The sequence below is a fragment of the Danio rerio genome, chromosome 8 (genome assembly GCF_049306965.1).
Source record: "Danio rerio strain Tuebingen ecotype United States chromosome 8, GRCz12tu, whole genome shotgun sequence".
Taxonomy (NCBI): Eukaryota; Metazoa; Chordata; class Actinopteri; order Cypriniformes; family Danionidae; genus Danio; species Danio rerio.
In genome coordinates, this window is record NC_133183.1 from 56,928,009 (window position 1) to 56,948,781 (window position 20,773).

Sequence of the window (20,773 nt, forward strand, 5' to 3'; positions counted from 1 at the left end):
GACAAAAACTATGTGGGGCAGTCAGTATAAAAAATAAAACAGATGTGAACCTGCACATGCACTCGTCCAACTTTTAAAAAACAAGATGTCAGACAAAATGCAGTCGAAATAAACTAACAAACTTGTGAAATGACTTTCTTCCTTTCCCAAATATGCTCAAGCTCTGCTCTAAAATGTATAGTGAGCAGTCAAGCTGTCTACTGGTAACAAAGACAGCATCTTGAAGTATTAGTACATACAAAAATGTCAATTATGCCATTAATTACCCACCTACATGTCATTCAAAACCCATGAGACTTTTGTTCATCTTCAGAATACAAACAGAGATATTTTAATTGAAATCTGAGAGCTTCTTCTTCCTCCATTGACACAAGGGTTCCCACCATCCAGACTAATGATGCCTTCATTGCTTCACATGCAACATTATCGACTGATTAACCGATTTCACTATTAACAGCGCTTTAACTTGTCACGGTTAATTACTGTAAAAGCTTCTCAACAACATGTTTCTGCACTGAACAAAACTGCTGCAACTAAAAGTTATGTTACGTCAATTGAGCGCTAGTTTAAAGTTCAGAGCTTGTACACAGCGGCTAATACGCATACACACCAGATTAAAGGCTGGTTTTAACTATGGCAGAGGGTCTTAACTGAGGGCCGTTCACATATCTCGTTTTTGAGCAAGTTCGTTATTTCCAATGGAAGCGCACGGCAAGAACTGGACTGGTCAGCTTCATACTTGGTATGAAATATACGCACGTTTCTACTCCAAAGAGGAAAAAAAAAAAAAAAAAAAAAGAAAAATACCAAAGAATTTTGTATTATAGTTGATCAAAAGTGCCTCTCAAACAGGTTCAGCAATTTTTCACTACATTTGTACTCTTTAAAAGAGAAATACTTAGCTTATATGTAGCTCAGATTTACATTATACAAATAAAATTATTTAATTTATTGATTGATTTCATTGATTGTTCTGTCATTTATTTTCACAGTAAAATTATAACTTATGTTTAAATGCCAAAACTGTTTATTTTTACTTTTAAGTCAAAAGAGGAATTGACTATTGTTTGTTTTTTATTAATATCTTGTGCTGTATTAATTGGTTACTGAGCAGCAATAAGTTTTTTGAAATTAATGAATGCATAAAAATTATGGTTATTCCTCAGACTGTAATCGTATAACCAAAATCTATAATCGTTGCATCCATAGACACCCCTTCATGTGTAAGTAAAACTAGGGAACAAGGTGAAGGGTTAAGGGCTGGAACTGTGATTGGGCCTAATTTTTGGGTGAACTAACACTTTAAAGGTAGAGGTGGACAAATTGGCAGAGGCTAGCAAAAGTTAGTTAGCATTGAAAACCAAAAATCCTGCCCTACCTGCATGACTACTCTGTAAAGCATCCTCCAAACACATTAGCACACACACATACAGACGGACCTGATCTTCAAATGTCAACAAAAGAGAGAGAAAAAAAGCGTCAGATTACATTGTTTTATAACGCTCTTGCCTCTGGCATTTGTTGAAGGAATGTTTGGTTGTTGTTCGCCTTGTTCGATGACATATCCGTGTTTGTGCAAACAAGATCAGCAGAGCTTAATGCAAATACTTATTTTAGCAGGCAGAAAAGACATTTGGATTGGACAAAGAACCTTTTGGTCCGACGGCTGTACAATTTGGAGAAATAAAAAAATCTAATAGCGATTTATCTGATCAAATTATTTGCGCACTAAAATGTGATTTACAACAATTTTATAAAATAATTCCAGGTTTGATATGGTGGTTTTAACAGCACCAAAAAAAAAAGACTAATTTATATACCAATAAAGTTGTCAGTTGTCAAGACAAATTAAGGAAATAACTACAGTATTTTAAACTAGATTATTAAAGTTCGTCGAGACAAACTTTAGGCTGGCTTGAGAAAGCTTGGACTGAAAGTTTTAAAGCAGTTTTAAGTTAAAAGTAGTTTAAAGTTTTAAAGCAGTTTTAAGTGAAGAAAATTCATTTTGGCCAGAGATCTTCCATCCGAGATCTTGTCCTACCGTGGAGACAAGCCTAGGAATGGGGCTCGTATGCGAGCGCCTAGTGGCTGGGTTTTACAAAGTCCCTTTAAGGCAAGTCATTTCACTTGGCAGCCATCTTTGAAACACCAGTTGAGCATTCTGTTTGAATAGTAAAACATCAAACTCTCCAAAACTACTTGCCAAGATTACGATTACATTACATATTATGAAAACCAATAAGATTAAACAACAACTGTCTATTTGGTTACATTTCTGTATCACACAAAATCCGCAGAAACTCACTTCTAGTCCAAGCCCTCCCCTGGAGAATTGCCATTCTATAGCGATCGCTGATTAGCTAATGTACTAGAAGGCGGGCTTTATTCACCATATAGCGATCGCTGATTGGCTTCTGTACTAGAAGGCGGGGCTTCATTCCCCATATTGACAATTACACTTCTCCCCATTCAAAAGTATACGAGTAACATGTCTTGAGTATTCTACAGTCTTTGGGTTTTACCCCACAGAACCTGGCAGGGCTCAGCCTGAAGGAGCGACGCAAGACCATCCTAATGCAGGCCAACCACCTGCAGGGGGAGCCGTAAGAGGCCGGTGTATTGTGGAACGGCTGGTAGTCGAAGGTCAAGGGGGTTCCCAAACTTTTCTGCCCGAGACCCTCAAAATAATGCCAGTGACTGGCGACCCCCAATATCCTCTGAGGCGATTATAAATACAGAAACTTTGCATGCAACAGCGCTCGCACACCAACAGACCCAAGTCTATTCTTCGTTTAATTTTTTTAAATGTATGTCAGTTCTGTAAATGTGCCAGAAAGTTTAACCTGGTATTATAAAATAATTATATCAAATATAATGTAATTACCTCAGGGGTCGCAATCCAATAGAACTGGTAACTAGGGTTGTAACAATATACCGGTATGACGGTCTACCACGATTTGAACGTGCACGATTATCATACCATGAACAATTGCATATCAACGGTTTTAACCCTTAAAGACCGAGACAGCCGTCCGCAGCTAAAAATAAGTATTGCTTTTAAATGTTTAATAACTTTTGATCCGCTGATCCGATTCATACCATTCAAAGATTGGCATAAAGAAGAGAATCTCAGCTTTCCAGTGCTGTACACATAACATCCGCGGACTTTCAGAGGCTCCGGAATCAGTGCGGTTACGTCATCAAAATTTGATGACGCTGATTTGACAAAGAAACACTCGTCACTGTGTCTCCGGACAAACCAGACATGATACATTGATGCATTATCCCTCCTCCATGCCCAGATTGGTTCAAACTCGCTATATCACAACCAATAAGCATAGGTTTCGCTTTTGTTTGTGGACCAAACAATGAGCTTTTTGAACAACACGGAATGAGAGATAGGCATACATTTATGCGTGGCTAAATAAAACGCAAAAAAAAAAAGTTTTGCATGAAATAATTCTCATACTAAGTACTTTTGCATGCACAGCAGCACAGAAACATGACAAAACAGTGACACAGCAAAGACGAACTGCTGCTCTTGCTGTTTTCAAAAGACGCAAATGAAGGTGCAGCTGCTTGTCTGCATTGCAGACAACCATATCCAAATCCATATCCACAGACAACCATATCCATGCTGGCACATAAAACCTAAGGATATTCCATATTGAATCTAGTTTCGTTATGTAACTATTTATAGTATAGTAAATATTTATATCTATTTTTTTACTGAGGATTTGCACCATGTTTATTTGGACTTTATTTGGACTTTGACACATAATTTATTATTTTCTTATTTTTTTATTTGTTCATTGTAAGTGGTGTTGTTTATAGTAACTAAAATATATATTATTTGGAAAAAGTAAAATTTGCTTCACTGTTCTATTATTTTGTAACATTTGTAACATACCATATACCGCGAAACCGTCAAACCGTGGTATTGTTTTAGACGATTATCATACCGTAAAAAATTCATACCGTTACAACCCTACTGGTAACTATAAGCTGCTATAGTAACTATATATCATATAGTAACTATAAACGACATTTTTTTTTGTAGTTTATGGATAAAATATGGTAATTCTTATGGTTTAATAAAAACAATTAGATTTTTGGAAATCACCAGGCAACCCCCCTTCATTGTCCCGCAACCTCTCGGGGGGTCCCGACCCCCACTTTGAGAACCACTGGTCAAGACCACGACACCTGATCGTCAGGCACAAAATATCAATATTAGTATTATAATAAGCAAGCAAGTTATAAGATTCGATCCTGAAATGTTCTCCATGGACACTACTGTTATATTTATGATAAACGTTAAGGTCTAACTTATAAAGTAATGAGTAATTCATTCATTTATTTTCAGCTTAGTCCCTTTATTATTCAGGGATCGCCAAAGCGGAATGAACTGCCAGCTTATCCAGCATATGTTTTCCACAGCAAATGCCTTTCCAGCTGTAACCCATCACTGGGAAACAACCACACACACCCATTCATACACATACACTATGGACAATTTAGCTTACCCAATTCACCTGTACCACATGTCTTTGGACTGTGGGGGAAACTGGACCACCTGGAGGAGCCTCACACGAACATGGAGAGAACATGCGAACTCCACACAGAAATGCCAACTGACCTAGTCAAGGCTCGAACCAGCGACATTCTTGCTGTGAGGCGACATAAGTACCTACTGTCTCGAGTAATTAGTTATTAGTTCATAATAATCATTAGTAACTAAAAGTCGTGTTAACTAATAACCTTAACTTTCATGATTTTGAATGTAATACAATCATGTATTGAGGTAAAGTTGACTATATTTGCACATTTTTGAAGTGACAACTTTTGACACGGTGTCTATATTCAGGGTTCATACTGAAATTCCATGACTTTTCAATGACTTTGCCAAAACTTTAGGGTAAATATTCATGATCTTGTTTCGTGTTTCATGTAATGTCTACGTACACTTGGTAAATAAGAAAAAAAGGCACGTTCAAATTTATTACAGCACATCAAAAAAAAAAAAAAAAAAAGTAAAAATCCATGTAGTTTATATTTATTTTCATATCTGCCAGCTTTACATAATTGAGGTACAGTTGGTTTTATATTTTGCATACTAATTTAGTGACAACTTGTGACATGTTCCTATATTGTTTACCATGGTACTTTGAATATTCGGTGTGATCTCACATGTAAGCATGACTTGAACATAGGCATAGGACTATAATCGTTTTAAATTGTTTAATTTACGCTTTTTTTTTTTTTTTTGTTTTTAGAACAACAGTATTTCCAGCAGAAAAGATGTTTTAAATTGTTTTAAATGTTTTTTAAACAAATGAAGACAACAGAAGTCAATAATTTATTTAACCTGACATGTTTATTTACAGTTCCAAAATATTTTAAATGTTTTTTCAAAATAAAATATATTGTCTTCAAAAATGAAAACATCCAAGGTTATCATACCGTCAGAATCCCATGCCTACTTGAACACAACGTTAGCACTATTTATTTGACTGTCAACAATGATATACTTTAACATTCATTGGCCGCTAATATGATTTCTATATAATGTGCAAAGAATACTTTCCTAAAACTATATTCTCTCAAGGAGAGTCTAAATGTGAGAATATAAAACTAACTTTACCTCACTCTTTACATATACTGAACCTCTCGAGAATAAATAAATAACTTTTTTATAAATATATCTTATAAAAAGGACTTTGTGAAGAAAAGAAAGTTAATTTGTTCTTTAGTGACTTGTGACACGCTCCCTATATTATATTATATATTCCTACTATATGCTTACCATGGTACTTTGAATATTCAATTTGAACTTACATGTAAGCATGACCTGAACAGACCATTAACACTATTTATTTGACTGTCAACAATTAAATACTTTGACATTCATTGGCTGCTAATAATGATTCACTATTTAGAATTTGCAAATAATATTTTTCTATATATATATATATATATATATATATATATATATATATATATATATATATATATATATATATATATATACACACACACGTTATTAATAAAGAAAGTCCAAATGTGAGAAAATAAACACCAACATTAACCTCACTCTTTACATATATTGGACCTCTCCAGAAGTAATATTTTTTTAAATCTTATTAAAAAATACCTTTTTTAAAAATAAATAAATAAAGTTCATTTGTCCAGACTTTCCGTTTCTTTAGACCATGAGCAAGCGTTCAGTGTGTCAATTAAAGTTAGCAGATGAGCTAATCAGTAAACCAGTGGCATTTAAACTTACTTGCCCTCCGATGCTGACGTCGAAGAACACAATGGGGTTGTTGGGATTTGACGGCTGAACGTTCATGGCTGTTTCAGGCTTTTATCGCTTCAGACAGCAGAAATGTTTGCTTTGAATGTGTCCAATTTCCACAGCATGAGTTTCATACAACGGTTCAAACCTGCTCGACCATGACGTCGCTACAGCAAGCAGGAGGACTTTCTACGGAAACAACCGAGGGACAATTACGAATCATTTTGAAACCATAAAAAAGGTATTGTTTACGTCTATTAGTTAAAACAATTGCTATGTGGATTATAAAGCGATCCCCAAACTATTTTTTATACAGTCAACAGCCTTATATTTATTTAAATAATCTAAGTAAAGTACGTTAATAACACGTGACCAGTATCTCTTCATGCATTCCCCAAACCTCTTGTAACCGTTATTCTAGTAAGTTCGTAGTCATTCATTCATTCTCTTTCGGCTTACTCCCTTTATTAATCAGGGGTCACAACAGCGGAATGAACCGCCAACTCATCCAGCATATGTTTTACGAAGCGGATGCCCTTACAGCTGCAACCAAGTACTGGGAAACATCCATACACACTAACAATCACACACACTACAATTTAGTCTATTCAATTCACTTATAGCGCTTGTCTTTGGACTGTGGGGGACATTTTAACAGCACAAAAATATACATGCCAGTGGGTAAGTATAAATCAAATACAAATACACAGAATGTACATATGTAGTAATCAAATAAATACATTGTAGAATTCACAAAGTTTTAAAGTGTGTAGGGCTTTCTTATTTAGAGAGTCTCTGACACTGCTAATATATAAGCATAATTCAGCCATCAATACCTTAAAATTCGCTATCTTATTTACATTTATAAATGTGAAATTTTGTTAGCAGAATAAGTAAATTAATTAAATAAAAACTATTTTCCTCGATTTATTATCTTACAGTGATTTTTTTAGATAAATTTGGTTTTCCAGATACTCCAAAAGAGTATGCTATTGTATTTGATGTCATCTCTCAACAGCTTCTTCATTTTATAAGAGCGTATGGAAATAAATCTTTAGAAGGAAATATGTTAAAGATAACCTTTTTTTAGGAGATCTTGATATTATTAAACAAAGAAAACTAATGAATATATTAGAAATATTACAACAGGTGATACAGTTATATATAATAATTTAAAATGGACCAATGTATTTATAAATATAAATTGGAAAAAAGCTTGGCGTTTTTATGCAATATATTGTATAAATAACAAAGTAAAAGAAATTACATTTAAAAATTTTTATAGTGTATATCCAGCTAAAGAGGTTTTAGAGAGATTTAATTTGAATATTGATTATTCCTGTGATTTTTGTTGCATGGAAAAGGAATCTTTTGTCCACATCTTTTGTGATTGTATATACACAAGATTTTTTTGGGGTGGATGTGGAAAATATTCTAAGAAGGAAAACAAATATTGTATTCAAGTTAAAAAGTTTTGATATTTGCATTTATTATGTTAACACATGTAAAAACAAATTACCTTTCTAGTACAACTTTTTATTTTTTGGGGAAAGTTTCATTTACATAAAAAATGGACTGGATCAAAGCCAAATTTAGTTTATTTCCTTCGACAAATGACTACTGCACAAGATTGGTGAACATTATTAATAAAAATGCAAAGAAGACTTGTAATATTCTGAAAGAAAATAATATGTTTATATATATATATATATATATATATATATATATATATATATATATATATATATATATATATATATATATATATATATATATATATATATATATACACGCACACACACACACACACACACTCTGGCATTTATTTTTGTGTATAGTACTGTATAATTCTGTATCTGTTTATAAAAAAAGAAAACTCAAATTAGTAGTGTACTAGTCTTACTAAGGCTTGAGAGGATGATCTGTTACTGCCATCTCGTGGTTAAAATGGAAATTACGGCAAAAACTTAAAAAGGGGCAAACACTGAAAAAAGATTAAGTGACCAAAAATAATTGCACAAGGGTATTGGGGTCAGAAAATCTTAAAAATTACAATAGCCTACATCACAATGTTTAAAAGGGTTTTAAGAAAAAAAAACAGCAATTTTCACACAAAACAAAATCAGATTCTCTTCATTCATTCGTTTTCTTTTCAGCTTAGTCCGAAAAGAAATTATTAATCTGGGGTCGCCATAGTGAAATGAACCGCCAACTTATCCAGCATGTTTTACACAGCAGATGCCCTTCCAGCTGCAACCCATCACTGGGACACACCCGTACACTCTTATTCACACATAAACTATGGCGAATTTAACATTCAGTCCACCTATAGCGCATGTCTTTGGACTGTGGGGGAAACCGGAGCACTTGGAGTAAACCCACGCGAACATGGGGAGAACATGCAAACTCCACACATAAACCTCTTTAACATTGTTATATGTACATGCTGAATAATTGATATCTGAAGTCACAATCCTAATGTTCAAATTCAAACACTTTATTTTATTTTTAAGATCTGAGGCAGGGGCGGACTGGCCAGCTGGCAATTCTGGCAAATGCCAGAAGGGCCGGACCAATTTTTAAATGTGGGCCGGTCAGTTTTTTTTTTTTATTTGTATTGTTTTTAAGTGCAGACAGCTTTTATCTCTTGCTAGATGTGATATTATGATGATGATAATAATAATAATCATAATAATAATAATAATAAATGTTAAGCATGTGGCCCAATCGGCAACTGCCGCCTGGTTTCAAGATGGGCCGACCCAATCCGAGGTTACCCGGACATAATCAAAATCTGGAAAGGAATATCATATTATTTCACCATCTGTACACTAAATAGTGAATGTGCGTGTCTGTGGGTGGGGCTGTGTCGGTGTGGTAATGTGGGCTGGTGTGGCTACAGTGCCAGGGATGAATTTTTGTCCCAGTCCGCCCCTGATCCGAGGTAAACTATCTGCTGCTGCTTTCAGTAGTATGGTAATAAATGTCACGTAAAATGTCACATTATTAGCATTTAACACTGAATAAAGCACATGAGCTGTACCTGAGGAGATTGCTGTTTACCTGTGAGAAATAGAAGCCTCAAATTTCAGATGTCGGTTACTAAAAAAAAAAATATTTAGATGTCAGATGTCTCACCTTGAATGCAGAAAACAGCCGTAGTCACCATCTAACCCTATCTGTAGTGAATATACAGCTGACTGGGTAAGATCTCTGTGGGGAGTTCTGTGTTGGCATGTGGAAAGGGTCTGTTGGTGAAGTTTGCTCCTCGCCATTGTCCCCTCTGTCTTGCTTGATTTGGGACTTGTGAAGCTCCTCATTGTTGGATTTGGTCTTCTGTGTTTTGGCCTTAAGCAGTGACATTCACATTACACTGAACTAAACCGCTTCAGTCCAGTTGTCACAGTTGAAGTTCAGTTTAATTTGCTAGAACTATGTAAAGCTGTTTAACACAATCTACATTGTAAAAAGCGCTATAAAAGTCAAAATGAATGAAATAAGTTTTGAAGTATACAGGCATCACTGTGCCATTTTGTAAAACCTGAAACAATATAACGCCATTGTTTGGCAACCTCAACTGCTAGGTGAAGACAGGACAGTTCAACACTTTAACTATAGGAGTGCATTAAGTTAATATTGAACGAAATGAAAACACTTTATATGTGAAAAGTATTCATTTTTATTCATTACATACAGAACAAGCATTTATTTACAATCTCCAAAAATAAACCAAAAATCTTCTTCTCTTCATCCAGATACAAACGCCGGCCCCCTTCAGCTCCTCCTCTTTATCAAACCACAAACACCGGCCCCAAACAGCTCCTCCTTCCCACACAACCACAAACACCAGCCCCATTCAGCCTTTTCTCTTCGTAAAGCCACAAACTGCCCCATGTTCGTGGCTTGACGGAGTTTCTGGCTGAATATAAAAGAGGAGCTTAGTGTTAGCGGCTGGATGAAGAGGAGGAGTTCGGTGTTAGTGGATCGATGAAGAGGAGAAGTTTGGTGTTGACGGCTGGATGAAGAGGCTGGATGTTCTGATCTTCTTAATCTTTTCGTCTGTTGTTTGGCTTCAGGATGAAGACCTGGAACCACCTCTGGTGAAGGATCTCGTCAAGTGAAAGCCGCTTGTCTGGCTTACTCTGCAGACACGAGCAGATCAGATCTACGGCTTCTGTGAAGAAAGAAGGGGGAGATGTCAGGTTATTAGAAAACTTTACGGTTGGTGTAAATGATCACATGTTTTAAGATCCTGTTTCATCATCCACATGCGCTCACCTTTGGATAGGTCTTCAGGCTGCCAGGTTCTTTTGACAATCTTGTGGAGCTCCATATGAGGGTAGCGTCCACACAGCATCCTGAACAACAGTTTGCCTAAAGAGTACATGATTGCAGGCTTGGCGTGGAACCTTCCCTTCTGATAGAACTCCGGGGGAATACAAGCCATTGAGCCTGGAAGAAAGAGAAAGATTTAGTCCCAATGCAGTTAGCTTTTAGTCTGAATAACCATATTAACAAAATAACTTCACATAAATTGTGGCCATTATCATACATACCCCAAAATGTTGTATAGCCTGTGTCCTTAATGAGGCTTCCGGTGCCAAAGTCCATCAGTTTGACCTGCAAGGTGTGGGGGTTGATGAGCAGGCTCTCCAGCTTGATGTTATTGTAGACTCCCCTTTCGCAGCATGCGTTGGCAGCAGTGATCACCTGGTGCATCACCACTCGTGCTTTCGCTTCGCTGATTTTGTTCCCACAGGAGGATACAAACTGGTCCAGGCTCACAGCTGATTTGGGATGCTCTAGCACCAGTATGTATTGATCTGGTGCCTCATACCAGTCCAGCAGCTGTATTACTTGAGGAACCTTCGGACCTCTGCTCATCATAGTCATCAAACCGACCTCTTGTGGAACAGTCTTGTCAGATGGTTCCTGCAGGAGAGATAATAGACGTATTAGTGAGATGTGATTGAACTGAAGTGGAGACTATTTTTAACAATGTTGCGAGTGTGTACTTACAATCGTGATCCTTTCCATTGATTTTGTATTCTTCACGCATTTGATATCCACCTGTTGACCAAGAGAAAGCAAAAGTTAATACACACGATCCAGTCATGCGGCATTCGTTAAATTTACATTTCAAGGGAAAAGCCCAAAATCTTTTTGTTATGTCTGAAACAAACCATTCGGCAATCCGACAGACGGATTCCCTCATAGATGACTCCTGTTGATCCTTGACCAATCAAGTGAAGGATTTTATAGTCCTGGGAGATTCTACCTGTAAATAAAACAAAAAGAAACAAACAATGAAGTACATTTATAAGCTTAAACCAACAAAAATCTGAGCGAAGATTGCTTTAGAATAGCTCTATTTTAATAAACTATTATTATTGAAGGTGCCTTATAATGGACTGGTTCAATCAGATCAATTGTCTGATATCTATATTATAGGTATATTATGGCTTAGGTATGTTTAAAAATCTGCTCATTTATTATTCTGACACATAACTATATAGGAACTTTCTGCTGTATGGATGTGGCATACTAAATTTGATATATCATGCAGCCCCAATCTGAGCCATGTTATGGTAGACAGACACTCAAACGTTTAAGCTTGGCATGCACGGGTCAGGTTCAGTGGTTTAAATAATCTCAAACACTTCACAACAGTACTTGCTGACATATAAACCTGGTCAGATTCAAAAAATCTTGATTAGCTAAAAATGATTATGATTCAAAATGCTTTTAGTGCAATTCTTAAAAACACTTCAGAAATATTTTCTTAAAGGAACATTTTTTTCTCATGAATACAGTTAAGTTATAGTATAGAGCTATTTGTAATAACATATTCTGTAATATATTTTATAATATGTTCACTCAGAACTTAAGTAACTATCATTATCATATGCAGTGGAGTAAAAAGCTCAATATTTAGTTTGGGATTGTTATATAACTTGTAGTGAAGTACAATGTACTTCAGGATAAAAACACCTGATAAACTGACCTGTATTTCCTTCCCAGTTGAATGTGGTTTCCTGTTCTGTTTTCCAAAAATCCGATGAGGAAGATGTGCTGTCCTCGGACACGCTGGAGTCCTCGCTGGAAGCGTTTTCCTCATCGTTGTGGTGTTCAGCGGTCAGCGAAGACGCACAAGGCTGCCTACTGTGCACTGAAGCGCGGTCAGATTCGCTGATGCCCGCGGTACCCAGCGAAGACGCACAAGAGTGCCAACTTAACACTGATGCGCGGTCAGATTCACTAACCGGGGTGCCAAGCGAAGACGCGCACGAGTGCCAGCTGTGCATTGAATCGCGGTCGGATTCGCTGTTTCCCGCTGTGGTAAGAGAAGATACAGAAAAGTCCCAGTATTCAGTGTCGTCGTGCCGTTCAGTTTCTGTTGACGGGGTCTTCACAGGGGTCTGGATAGACACGCGCCTGTTGACCCGCTCGTCATGAACTGTCCTCGGCGACACACACGCAGCTTCGCCGTCAGGAGATCTCTGAGGCTGTGGGCTGCTCAGCTGGATCTGTGGGGCTCTGGTTCTAGTTCTCTTGAATTTCCGAGAAAACCATTTCCAGAGCCTCTTAAGTTTCTTCTCTCTTGTCTGTGGTGCTGGGCTTGGTGAAACACCAGCTCCAGTGTGAATGTGGGAGATGAACGTAGCGTTGCTCGGTCCGGCTTCGTCATCAGAACATCTCCGGTGCTCGAGATCGCCCTCGGATGTGCACTGGTTCTGCTGGGCTTTCCCGGATTTCCGAGAGGCCCAGTTACAGAACTGTTTTACTCTCTTTCTAACTCGTCCCATTGCTTTAGGTTTCTTTCCAAACTCGAGAGAATTGTTATCAACGTCGAACTGAATATTTGTAATATCACAATCAACTGAAAACGCCATAAATCAGACGTAAAACGCAGATCTATAGTTATTCGGTGCAGCTCGCTCGAGTTGTTGTAAGAGAATGAGCCGGTCTGCCTTCTACATCATTATAAGAATACGATGGGACGTTTGACGTCATGGCTCATTTGCATACAGCAGCGCAAGGCAGCGCCATTCAAAAGAAAATAGATGTTTTCTACCGAAAATGTAAATCTTAGCTGTGTTTAAAAACATTTCTTCTTTTCTAAAAAGTTTCTTATTACATTTTACAATATCTCGTTCGTCAAACTTCGAGCTGGAATCACTCACAAACATTAATTATTTATTGATAATCGCAATTATGTGGGGAGGGGGTGTGGTGTTTAATGCTTGATTTCCCTGAAGGATGTCAATACAAGATGTGTGTTTGGTTGGGCGAGAGTCTTTCCTTTATATAGTGTTAAAATCGTTTGATCTGATCTGTATTAAACTAAACAACTACAACTTATAAAAAATATGTTCACGTAAATTTGACCCGCCCCCCTCCTTTCTCCCTCGCCCGTAATGGTTCAGTCCTAGATGCATGATTGCGCCCAGCGGTGATGAACGCTGTTAGTGATCTAAAGACACATTTTTTCTTGTGAAATTGGTGTTTGTGACTACATATAGCCGACAAGTAAAGTCAGATTAGACTCATAGTGTGTATTTAGAATAAATAATCATTTTAATTTGATTGTAATGCATTAATGAGCACTTCTTTAACCAAACTTTTTCGTATGAAGGGGCCAAAAACCAATTATTGAGAGCCGTGGCCGAAGGTAAATATACCAAACTATAGTTGCCATGGATAGTTTCCTCATTTATTTCCTAATATTACAAAATAAATCTAAACATCTAAATCTTAAACATAATCACATTTATTTTGACTTGATTTGCTCATCAAAGTCTCTGTATTTTCAGCTGACAGTATGTACATTTAAACAAAATCTGACTTAATTTATATCATCTAATTAAAACTTTTAATTTCACTTAGCTTTTAATATTAAAATAAGCAAAGGTTACATTAAATTTAAATTGACAAATTTTGAAACCATCCCATTCATTCTCCCTCTCTTCTCAGAAGGGATGGTGGGCCAAATCAAAGCTTACCATGGGCCAACTTTGGCCCTAGTTTGGGCATCTCTAAACAATATTTATTGTGAAAAGCGGCATACAAATAAACTTGAATAGAACTGAGTGTACATGCCTGTGCTGGCACATGGAAGTTACATTTCAGGTACTTTTCCAGATGTTGATGAATTTGCTATGCTATATGATAATACTTTACATTTAAGTACAGCACTTTTCTTTTTTTACTTTAAGAACAGTAACCTACCATTTTTAACTTTTAAAAGCACATTTTAATTTAAATCTTGACATTTTTAGTTGTTTGTTTGTTTGTTTTTTACATATAAGCACAGTACAGTGTTAAGAGCTGTAGCTGCTTTACTGGGCTTACTGCGCTACTGTATTTCAATACTGCTCATTATGGTGGTACTTGGAGAGACAAGTTGTTTTTGAGGTGGTACTTGATGAAAAAAGTTTGAGAACCACTGGCCTACTTCATTAGCAGCCAAAATTGTAAAGCAAAAAGAAAACACTGTTGCTATTTTAAAACACTTTTACTTGTGTTGTTATTGCTCTATATGGACTTAATTATTATGTATGATCCTTCCTTGTGAATATAAAAAATAAATGTATGTGCAATGTATTTTTGTAATACGTAATTATTGCAATCTTGAAAAAGTCAATGATTACAAAAAAACACGAATCCATTTCTGTAATGTTACAGTTTGAAAGCACCAGTGTGCTATAAAAAACAACCATGTACAGTCTTATAAACCATTTGCATGTGAAAAACTACATTGTTGCGCAGGTTCACATCTGCATTGTACTGTCAAAACAGAAAAGCCACCGCCAATTCAAAAACTTTAGAGCTAGAATTTCAGTTATTTCCTTTCATTAAATAGAGTATTTTAATATCTCAGTGATGACAAAACTGATGATTGTGCTCACAGAACAAGATTATGAAGCCATCTACAGAGATCTTCCTCTATGTTAACTAGATATAGTCTAGCTACATACAATAAAACAATATGCAAAAGAGAGACTGACAGAGAATGTGATCTGCCTTCATTTCTGTATTGGTTTGAAGTGTATTTTAGGAAATTCTTATATAATTATACATTATTATATTATACATAGTATATTTTGTATAAATATAGCACAAAATGGTAATTACAAAATTGCGTAAGCTCTAAATAATTCTGTTTGTTGCACAGAAAAACCCCCAAAATAATTGTAAAATAAGGTTGGTTTAATGCCAAAAATCATTAGAACATGTAAAGATTGGGTCCCAGGAGGAAAATTTCTACTGTAAATTTATCAAAACTTATTTGTTTGATTAGTAATGTGTGTTCTAATCTCATTTGGAGAACTTTAAAGGCGGTTTTCTCAATATTTAGTTTTTTTTTGTTTGTTTTTACATTCTTAGATTCCAGATTGTCATATATCTTGGCTAAATGTTATCCTATGCTAACAACCGTACATCAGTGGAAAACTTTTATTAATTTTTTCAGGCTCATCTTTCAAAATTTGACCCTCATCACTGTTTGGGGGATTTTCCTGCTTACTGGAGTTGTATTACTGTCCTGATCCTGATTGTCTTTGGATGTCATTCATGTATGACTGTATTAACCAACGATAACCAACGCACATAACAGATAACCAACGCACATAACAGTCTCTTTTTCTGCTCAGTACAACACTACATACTCCATCCAATTTTGCACTATTTTATTTTTTTATTCTTTTTTTGCACATAATCCAATTGCACTAGGCACTTTTTGCATAATAAGCACAATAAAAAAAAAAAACCCAAAAAAAAACAAAAAAATAAACACTGTACACTGTTTACATCTGTTTCATTACTCAAATCAGGTTTACATATTGTTTACTTTCATAGATATTTATATACTTACATTTTACAATCAATCTTCAGTCACTTCTGTGTATATATGTGTATTTATGTGTATGTTGTGTATGATGTGTATGTTGTGTGTATGACTTCACTGTGGACGGCAAAGTAAGAATCTCATTGTACAGGGAGACGTGTTTCCTTACTGTGCACATGACAATAAACAGTTGAATTGAATTGAATTAAGAGCTGACAGTAGTTTGCAGCATACTGTGGTGTATGGTTTTACATGACGGTATTAATCACATGCAGCATTAATATTACACACACAGCTGTGTTTAAAGTTCAGAAGGCTCTGATGTTGAATGCTGCTGGTCAGTTCAGGTCTTTGTCCAGTAGAGGTCAGTCTGTCGTCTTCATCAGAGCCAATTATTAATGTAGATGGAAATTTGTAAATTTGACAGTTCATATTCACAAAACGAGGGGAAACACAAATATGATTAAACTTCTAAATGTGAAAACTGCTCCAGCATTTTAGTTTATGTATCAGTTTCAATAGATTAAATATCGACATATTTTATTAACAAAAATTCAAGTACAGTAATAATATCATATAAATAGCATCATATTATATTGAGTACTGAGTCTTAAATAAGTAATTTTAAACAAAAGATGTTTTCATATACACCACAAGACCAAATAATATCATTTAATAAAATAACACTCTCCTAAATCTTCGCCTGGATGATCCATGAGTGCCCCCCCCCCCCTCCTTTTTTTTTTTCCAGAAAATTTCCCTGGACACTGTTTTGTCTTCAGTATTGACCGTATGATTTGAGAATTCATCTTGTCACACCAAGGACAACAACACAACTATTACAGAAGATAAGAACATGAACTGATGCACTCACTGACTTTATACCTTCTCAAAATATTGTGGAAAACTGATGTGGTTGAAAATAAGAGAAGTAATACAGGTTCCATATGTATGATCCATATCATTTTATTAGGGGACATGTTCTATGTTACATCCCTTAATAATATTCCAGATAAGTTACCAAATGTGTGGAAGTAAACAGTAAACTTCAAGCAATCGTTCACCCAAAAAGAAGATGGTCTTGCCCATGTCTACATGCCTAAATGCATTGAGTTGCTGCCATGTGATTGGCTGATTAGAAATGTACCTAATAAAGTGGCTGGTAAGTGGCCACCTAAACACACACACACACACACACACACACACACACACACACACACACACACACTTACCGGCCACTTTATTAGGTATACTTGTCCAACTGCTTTTTTTAACACACATTTCTAATCAGCCAATCACACGGCAGCAACTCAATGCATTTAGGCATGTAGACATGGGCAAGACCATCAGCTGCCGTTCAAACTGAGCATCAGAATGAGGAAGAAAGGGGATTTAAGTGACTTTGAACGGGCTTGTCTATGTATTTCAGAAATTGCTGATCTACTGAGATACGCACAACCATCTCTAGGGTTTACAGAGAATGGTCCAAAAAAGAGAAAATATCCAGTGACCGGCAGTTCTGTGTGCGCAAATGCCTTGTTAAGGGTCAGAGGAGGCTCAACAGCGCCAAAAATAGATAACAGTAACTCAAATAACCTGCACCTGACATCTGAACGCACAACATGTCCAACCTTGATGTTGATGGGCTACACCGGATGCTACTCCCGTCAGCTTAGAACAGGAAGCTGAGGCATCAATTCACACAGGCTTAACAAATTTGAACAATAGATGATTGGAAAAACAATGCCTGGTCTGAAGTGTCTCGATTTTTGATATAATATTCAGATGGTAGAGTCAGAATTTGGCAACAACAATATGAAAGCGTGGATCCATCCTGCCTTGTATCAACGGTTCAGGTTTGGTGGTCGTTCTGTAATGGTATGTGTGTAATATTTTCTTGGCACACTTTGGGCTTATTAGTACCATTACTATTACTATTAGTAATATTTCCAGTACCTTTTTGAATCTATGCCACGAAGGATTAAGGCAGTTTTGAATGGAAAGGAGGGTTACTAGTGAGGTGTACCTAATAAAGTGGCCGGTGAGTGTGTGTGTCTGTATGTGTGTGTGTATATATATATATATATATATATATATATATATATATATATATATATATATATATATATATATATATATGCATTTAACTATAGTATTATTTGAACTTTTGAAGACACCAGTTTATTTATTTTAATTATTATTTATTTATAAAAAACTACATTTTACTCAAATTGCAATTTTTTAAAAGAAGCAAAAGAGTAAGATTTTACAGAACAAATTACAATTTTAAGATTTTAATTTATTTATTTTGTGGGTTTGCATTTTTAAATGATTTTTATTTAAACTTCAATGAAGAGAGTTACAACACAACAGCAATAAAACAAATACAACACTTCTAAATCTACATCACAGATAATAGACATTAAAATATGTACAAACAAAAAAGTTACTTTGCCACAAATAAATAATAATAAAGGCAGGCAGTGGGCTTTTTTGAGTTTTTTTTATTTTTTTTTTACATTAATTAAATGCAGGGTGACGCGGTTGCGCAGTGCGTAGCACAATCGACTGCAAGAAGGTCACGAGTTCAAACCTTGGCTGGATCACTTCTGTGTGGAGTTTGCATGTTCTGCCCGTGTTCATGTGGGTTTCATCTGGGTGCTTCGGTTTCTTTCACAAGTCCAAAAACATGCGGTGCCTTAAATAAACTAATTTGTCTGTAGTGTATGAGTGTGAATGTGAGTGTATGGATGTTTTCCAGTGATGGGCATCCGCTGCGTAAAACATATGCTGGATAAGTTGCCGGTTCATTCCGCAGTGGCGACCCCAGATTACTAAAGGGCCTAAGCCGAAAAGAATAAATGAATGAATAATTAAATGCAAATAGCTCATTTAAATGAATGAATTCAAATAGCTCATTTAACTTTACCTGACAGAATAAAAAGTAGACATTAACCTGAATTTAAATGTTTTCAGAGTTTTCTGTTTTGTGATTGTTCTAAAAGATTTACATATACTTTGAAGTCTTTTATAAAATGGGAAAAGTTTGGTATAGTGAGCGCATTTTTTCTTATCTAAATGGTCTTTTCTTAATAACACAAGCAGAATTTGTAGACTTACGTGAGCAACGTGAGTTGCGGTGTGTTTACATCATACGCCATGACAGACCCTGCAGCCAATAGGGTGACACTTTAGACTAGAGAAGGCGTGACTCGTGTGTAATGGACGTGGCTTATCAAAACACCACCTTCTTTGTCGTCCATGCTATCCGCACATGCTGTTTAGCCAGAGATCAAGCACAGAGCCTCCCTGGGACTGCAGTCTCCTTTCATAAGCTCTGGCGAATCGGGAAAAGGGTAAGGTAATTAAGGAAAGACGTCTTAATACTATTAAAAGGTCGTCATGACGGTTTCGCTTAGCGTAGTTAAAGGGACCGGTGCTCTTTCTCGGACCTGCATGCTCAAGTGCAGTCTCCCTCAATCAATGGACAATATGCGAAGTTTCCTAAAATGAGTTATCATGTAATATTAACCGATGTTTATTTGCATTTATTGTCTGTATTAAAAATATATGCTTTTAAAAGTAACTTCTTTTGACATAAATGCGTCTTCAGAAAACATCCAGTCTGAGACTCGAATGCATTTTGCTATTTATAATTTTGATCAGTCCTTGTGAAATAAGGCATTTGTTTTTGTGATAAACACGAGATCGGGAGCATTTACTATAGATTTGCATGCTGTGTTTTGATATGACACGTCATAATGTTGCCATAATATTGCCAGCGAAATATTATTTTTAAATGATGTAAATAAAAAATCAGTCTTGATCTGGACTTCATTGTAGGAACCGTGGGGTGATTGTACCATCAGGGAGTAACCTTAATCACATTTTAGTTGTCAGTAGTAAACTTTGAATTAAAACATTTACATCTTAATAATATGGTGGTTGCTTTATTGTCAAATATCGCTAAAATCTACATGTCTAACTTAAATTTGATTCAACAAAGGTTCAAACGACACAGTTTGAGAACACATTTCTGTATCACAGTGTGTCTGACTTTTTTATAACCATGACAGCTGGTGATGTGACGTCATCACATCTGCAGTTTAAAACTTCTCCCTTTTCTTCTGATTTGTAACTATAATGTTGCTAGAATCCCTTATAATAATGCAATTTTCACTTGCATGGTCACTGATATACAACCACTCATCAGTATTTTATCTGGAACAATCATTTTGTATAAAAGCAAATAACTTTTTTTAAATGGTTGGTTTGAGAAAAACTTTTTGACCATATCTCAGTTATTTAGTTCGGAAGGTCTTCTCCTAAATTATAAAGAGTTTTTATGCAAATTTGGTTTCCTGGTGACTCCAAAAGAATTGTCCATTGTAATGAATGCAATTCCTAAAGGTGTTATAATGCTTTTTAGAGGCTACGGTGGAGATCCAGTGTTTCATCTTAGAGGTAAAGTTGGTTTTATATTCAGATATTCAGACATTCTCCTTAATAATATAATTTCAGGAAAGTATTCTTCCTATAAAATTCTAAATAGGGAAATCATATTAGCCGCAAATGACTAAAAACAACATTATTCACAGTGAATTAGATGGTGTTAATGCTGTTTAGTA

General features: G+C 35.8%; 3 protein-coding genes and 1 long non-coding RNA gene across 7 annotated transcripts in view; 2 read left to right on the top strand and 2 right to left on the bottom strand.

The window, feature by feature from the left end:
- ppih (peptidylprolyl isomerase H (cyclophilin H)) overlaps positions 1-6,692 on the bottom strand; it is a 54,019-nt gene extending 47,327 nt beyond the window's left edge. The window contains 2 exon segments of one of the 3 annotated variants that reach the window (NM_001009902.2): positions 6,287-6,487; positions 6,656-6,692. In NM_001009902.2, the coding sequence (NP_001009902.2) occupies positions 6,287-6,352 (66 nt within the window). In that variant the 5' untranslated portion in view covers positions 6,353-6,487; positions 6,656-6,692. 3 annotated transcript variants of the gene reach the window in all.
- The window catches only part of LOC141375928 (uncharacterized), a 386,569-nt gene extending 377,596 nt beyond the window's left edge, over positions 1-8,973 (top strand). The window contains exon 4 of the long non-coding RNA XR_012384756.1: positions 8,819-8,973. This is a non-coding gene — a long non-coding RNA (uncharacterized lncRNA). The remainder of the gene's footprint in view (positions 1-8,818) is intronic.
- Positions 8,974-9,953: 980 nt separating this feature from the next.
- Positions 9,954-13,259, bottom strand: LOC101883933 (uncharacterized). The gene is made up of 6 exons (XM_009304263.5): positions 12,303-13,259; positions 11,482-11,576; positions 11,318-11,368; positions 10,855-11,230; positions 10,577-10,750; positions 9,954-10,472 (listed from the first exon to the last, which is right to left on the bottom strand). Exons 1-6 carry the CDS (start codon positions 13,189-13,191, stop codon positions 10,345-10,347), a joined length of 1,713 nt encoding a protein of 570 aa, XP_009302538.2. The 5' UTR covers positions 13,192-13,259; the 3' UTR covers positions 9,954-10,344.
- Positions 13,260-19,415: 6,156 nt separating this feature from the next.
- mthfr (methylenetetrahydrofolate reductase (NAD(P)H)) overlaps positions 19,416-20,773 on the top strand; it is a 33,428-nt gene continuing 32,070 nt past the window's right edge. Inside the window, exon 1 of one of the 2 annotated variants that reach the window (NM_001281840.1) lies at positions 19,416-19,506. The gene's annotated coding sequence lies outside the window, so the exon portion shown is untranslated. The remainder of the gene's footprint in view (positions 19,507-20,773) is intronic. The other variant, NM_001128255.2, reaches the window with a different exon arrangement.

Bases quoted from the DNA above. Each gene is read 5' to 3' on its own strand.
- LOC101883933 (XM_009304263.5), bottom strand. From the start codon at position 13,191: ATGGCGTTTTCAGTTGATTGTGATATTACAAATATTCAGTTCGACGTT. The intron at 11,231-11,317 runs GTAAGTACACAC...TCTCTCCTGCAG, and splicing joins CAATGGAAAGGATCACGATT to GAACCATCTGACAAGACTGT. The intron at 10,751-10,854 runs GTATGTATGATA...TCTTTCTTCCAG, and splicing joins AGGCTATACAACATTTTGGG to GCTCAATGGCTTGTATTCCC.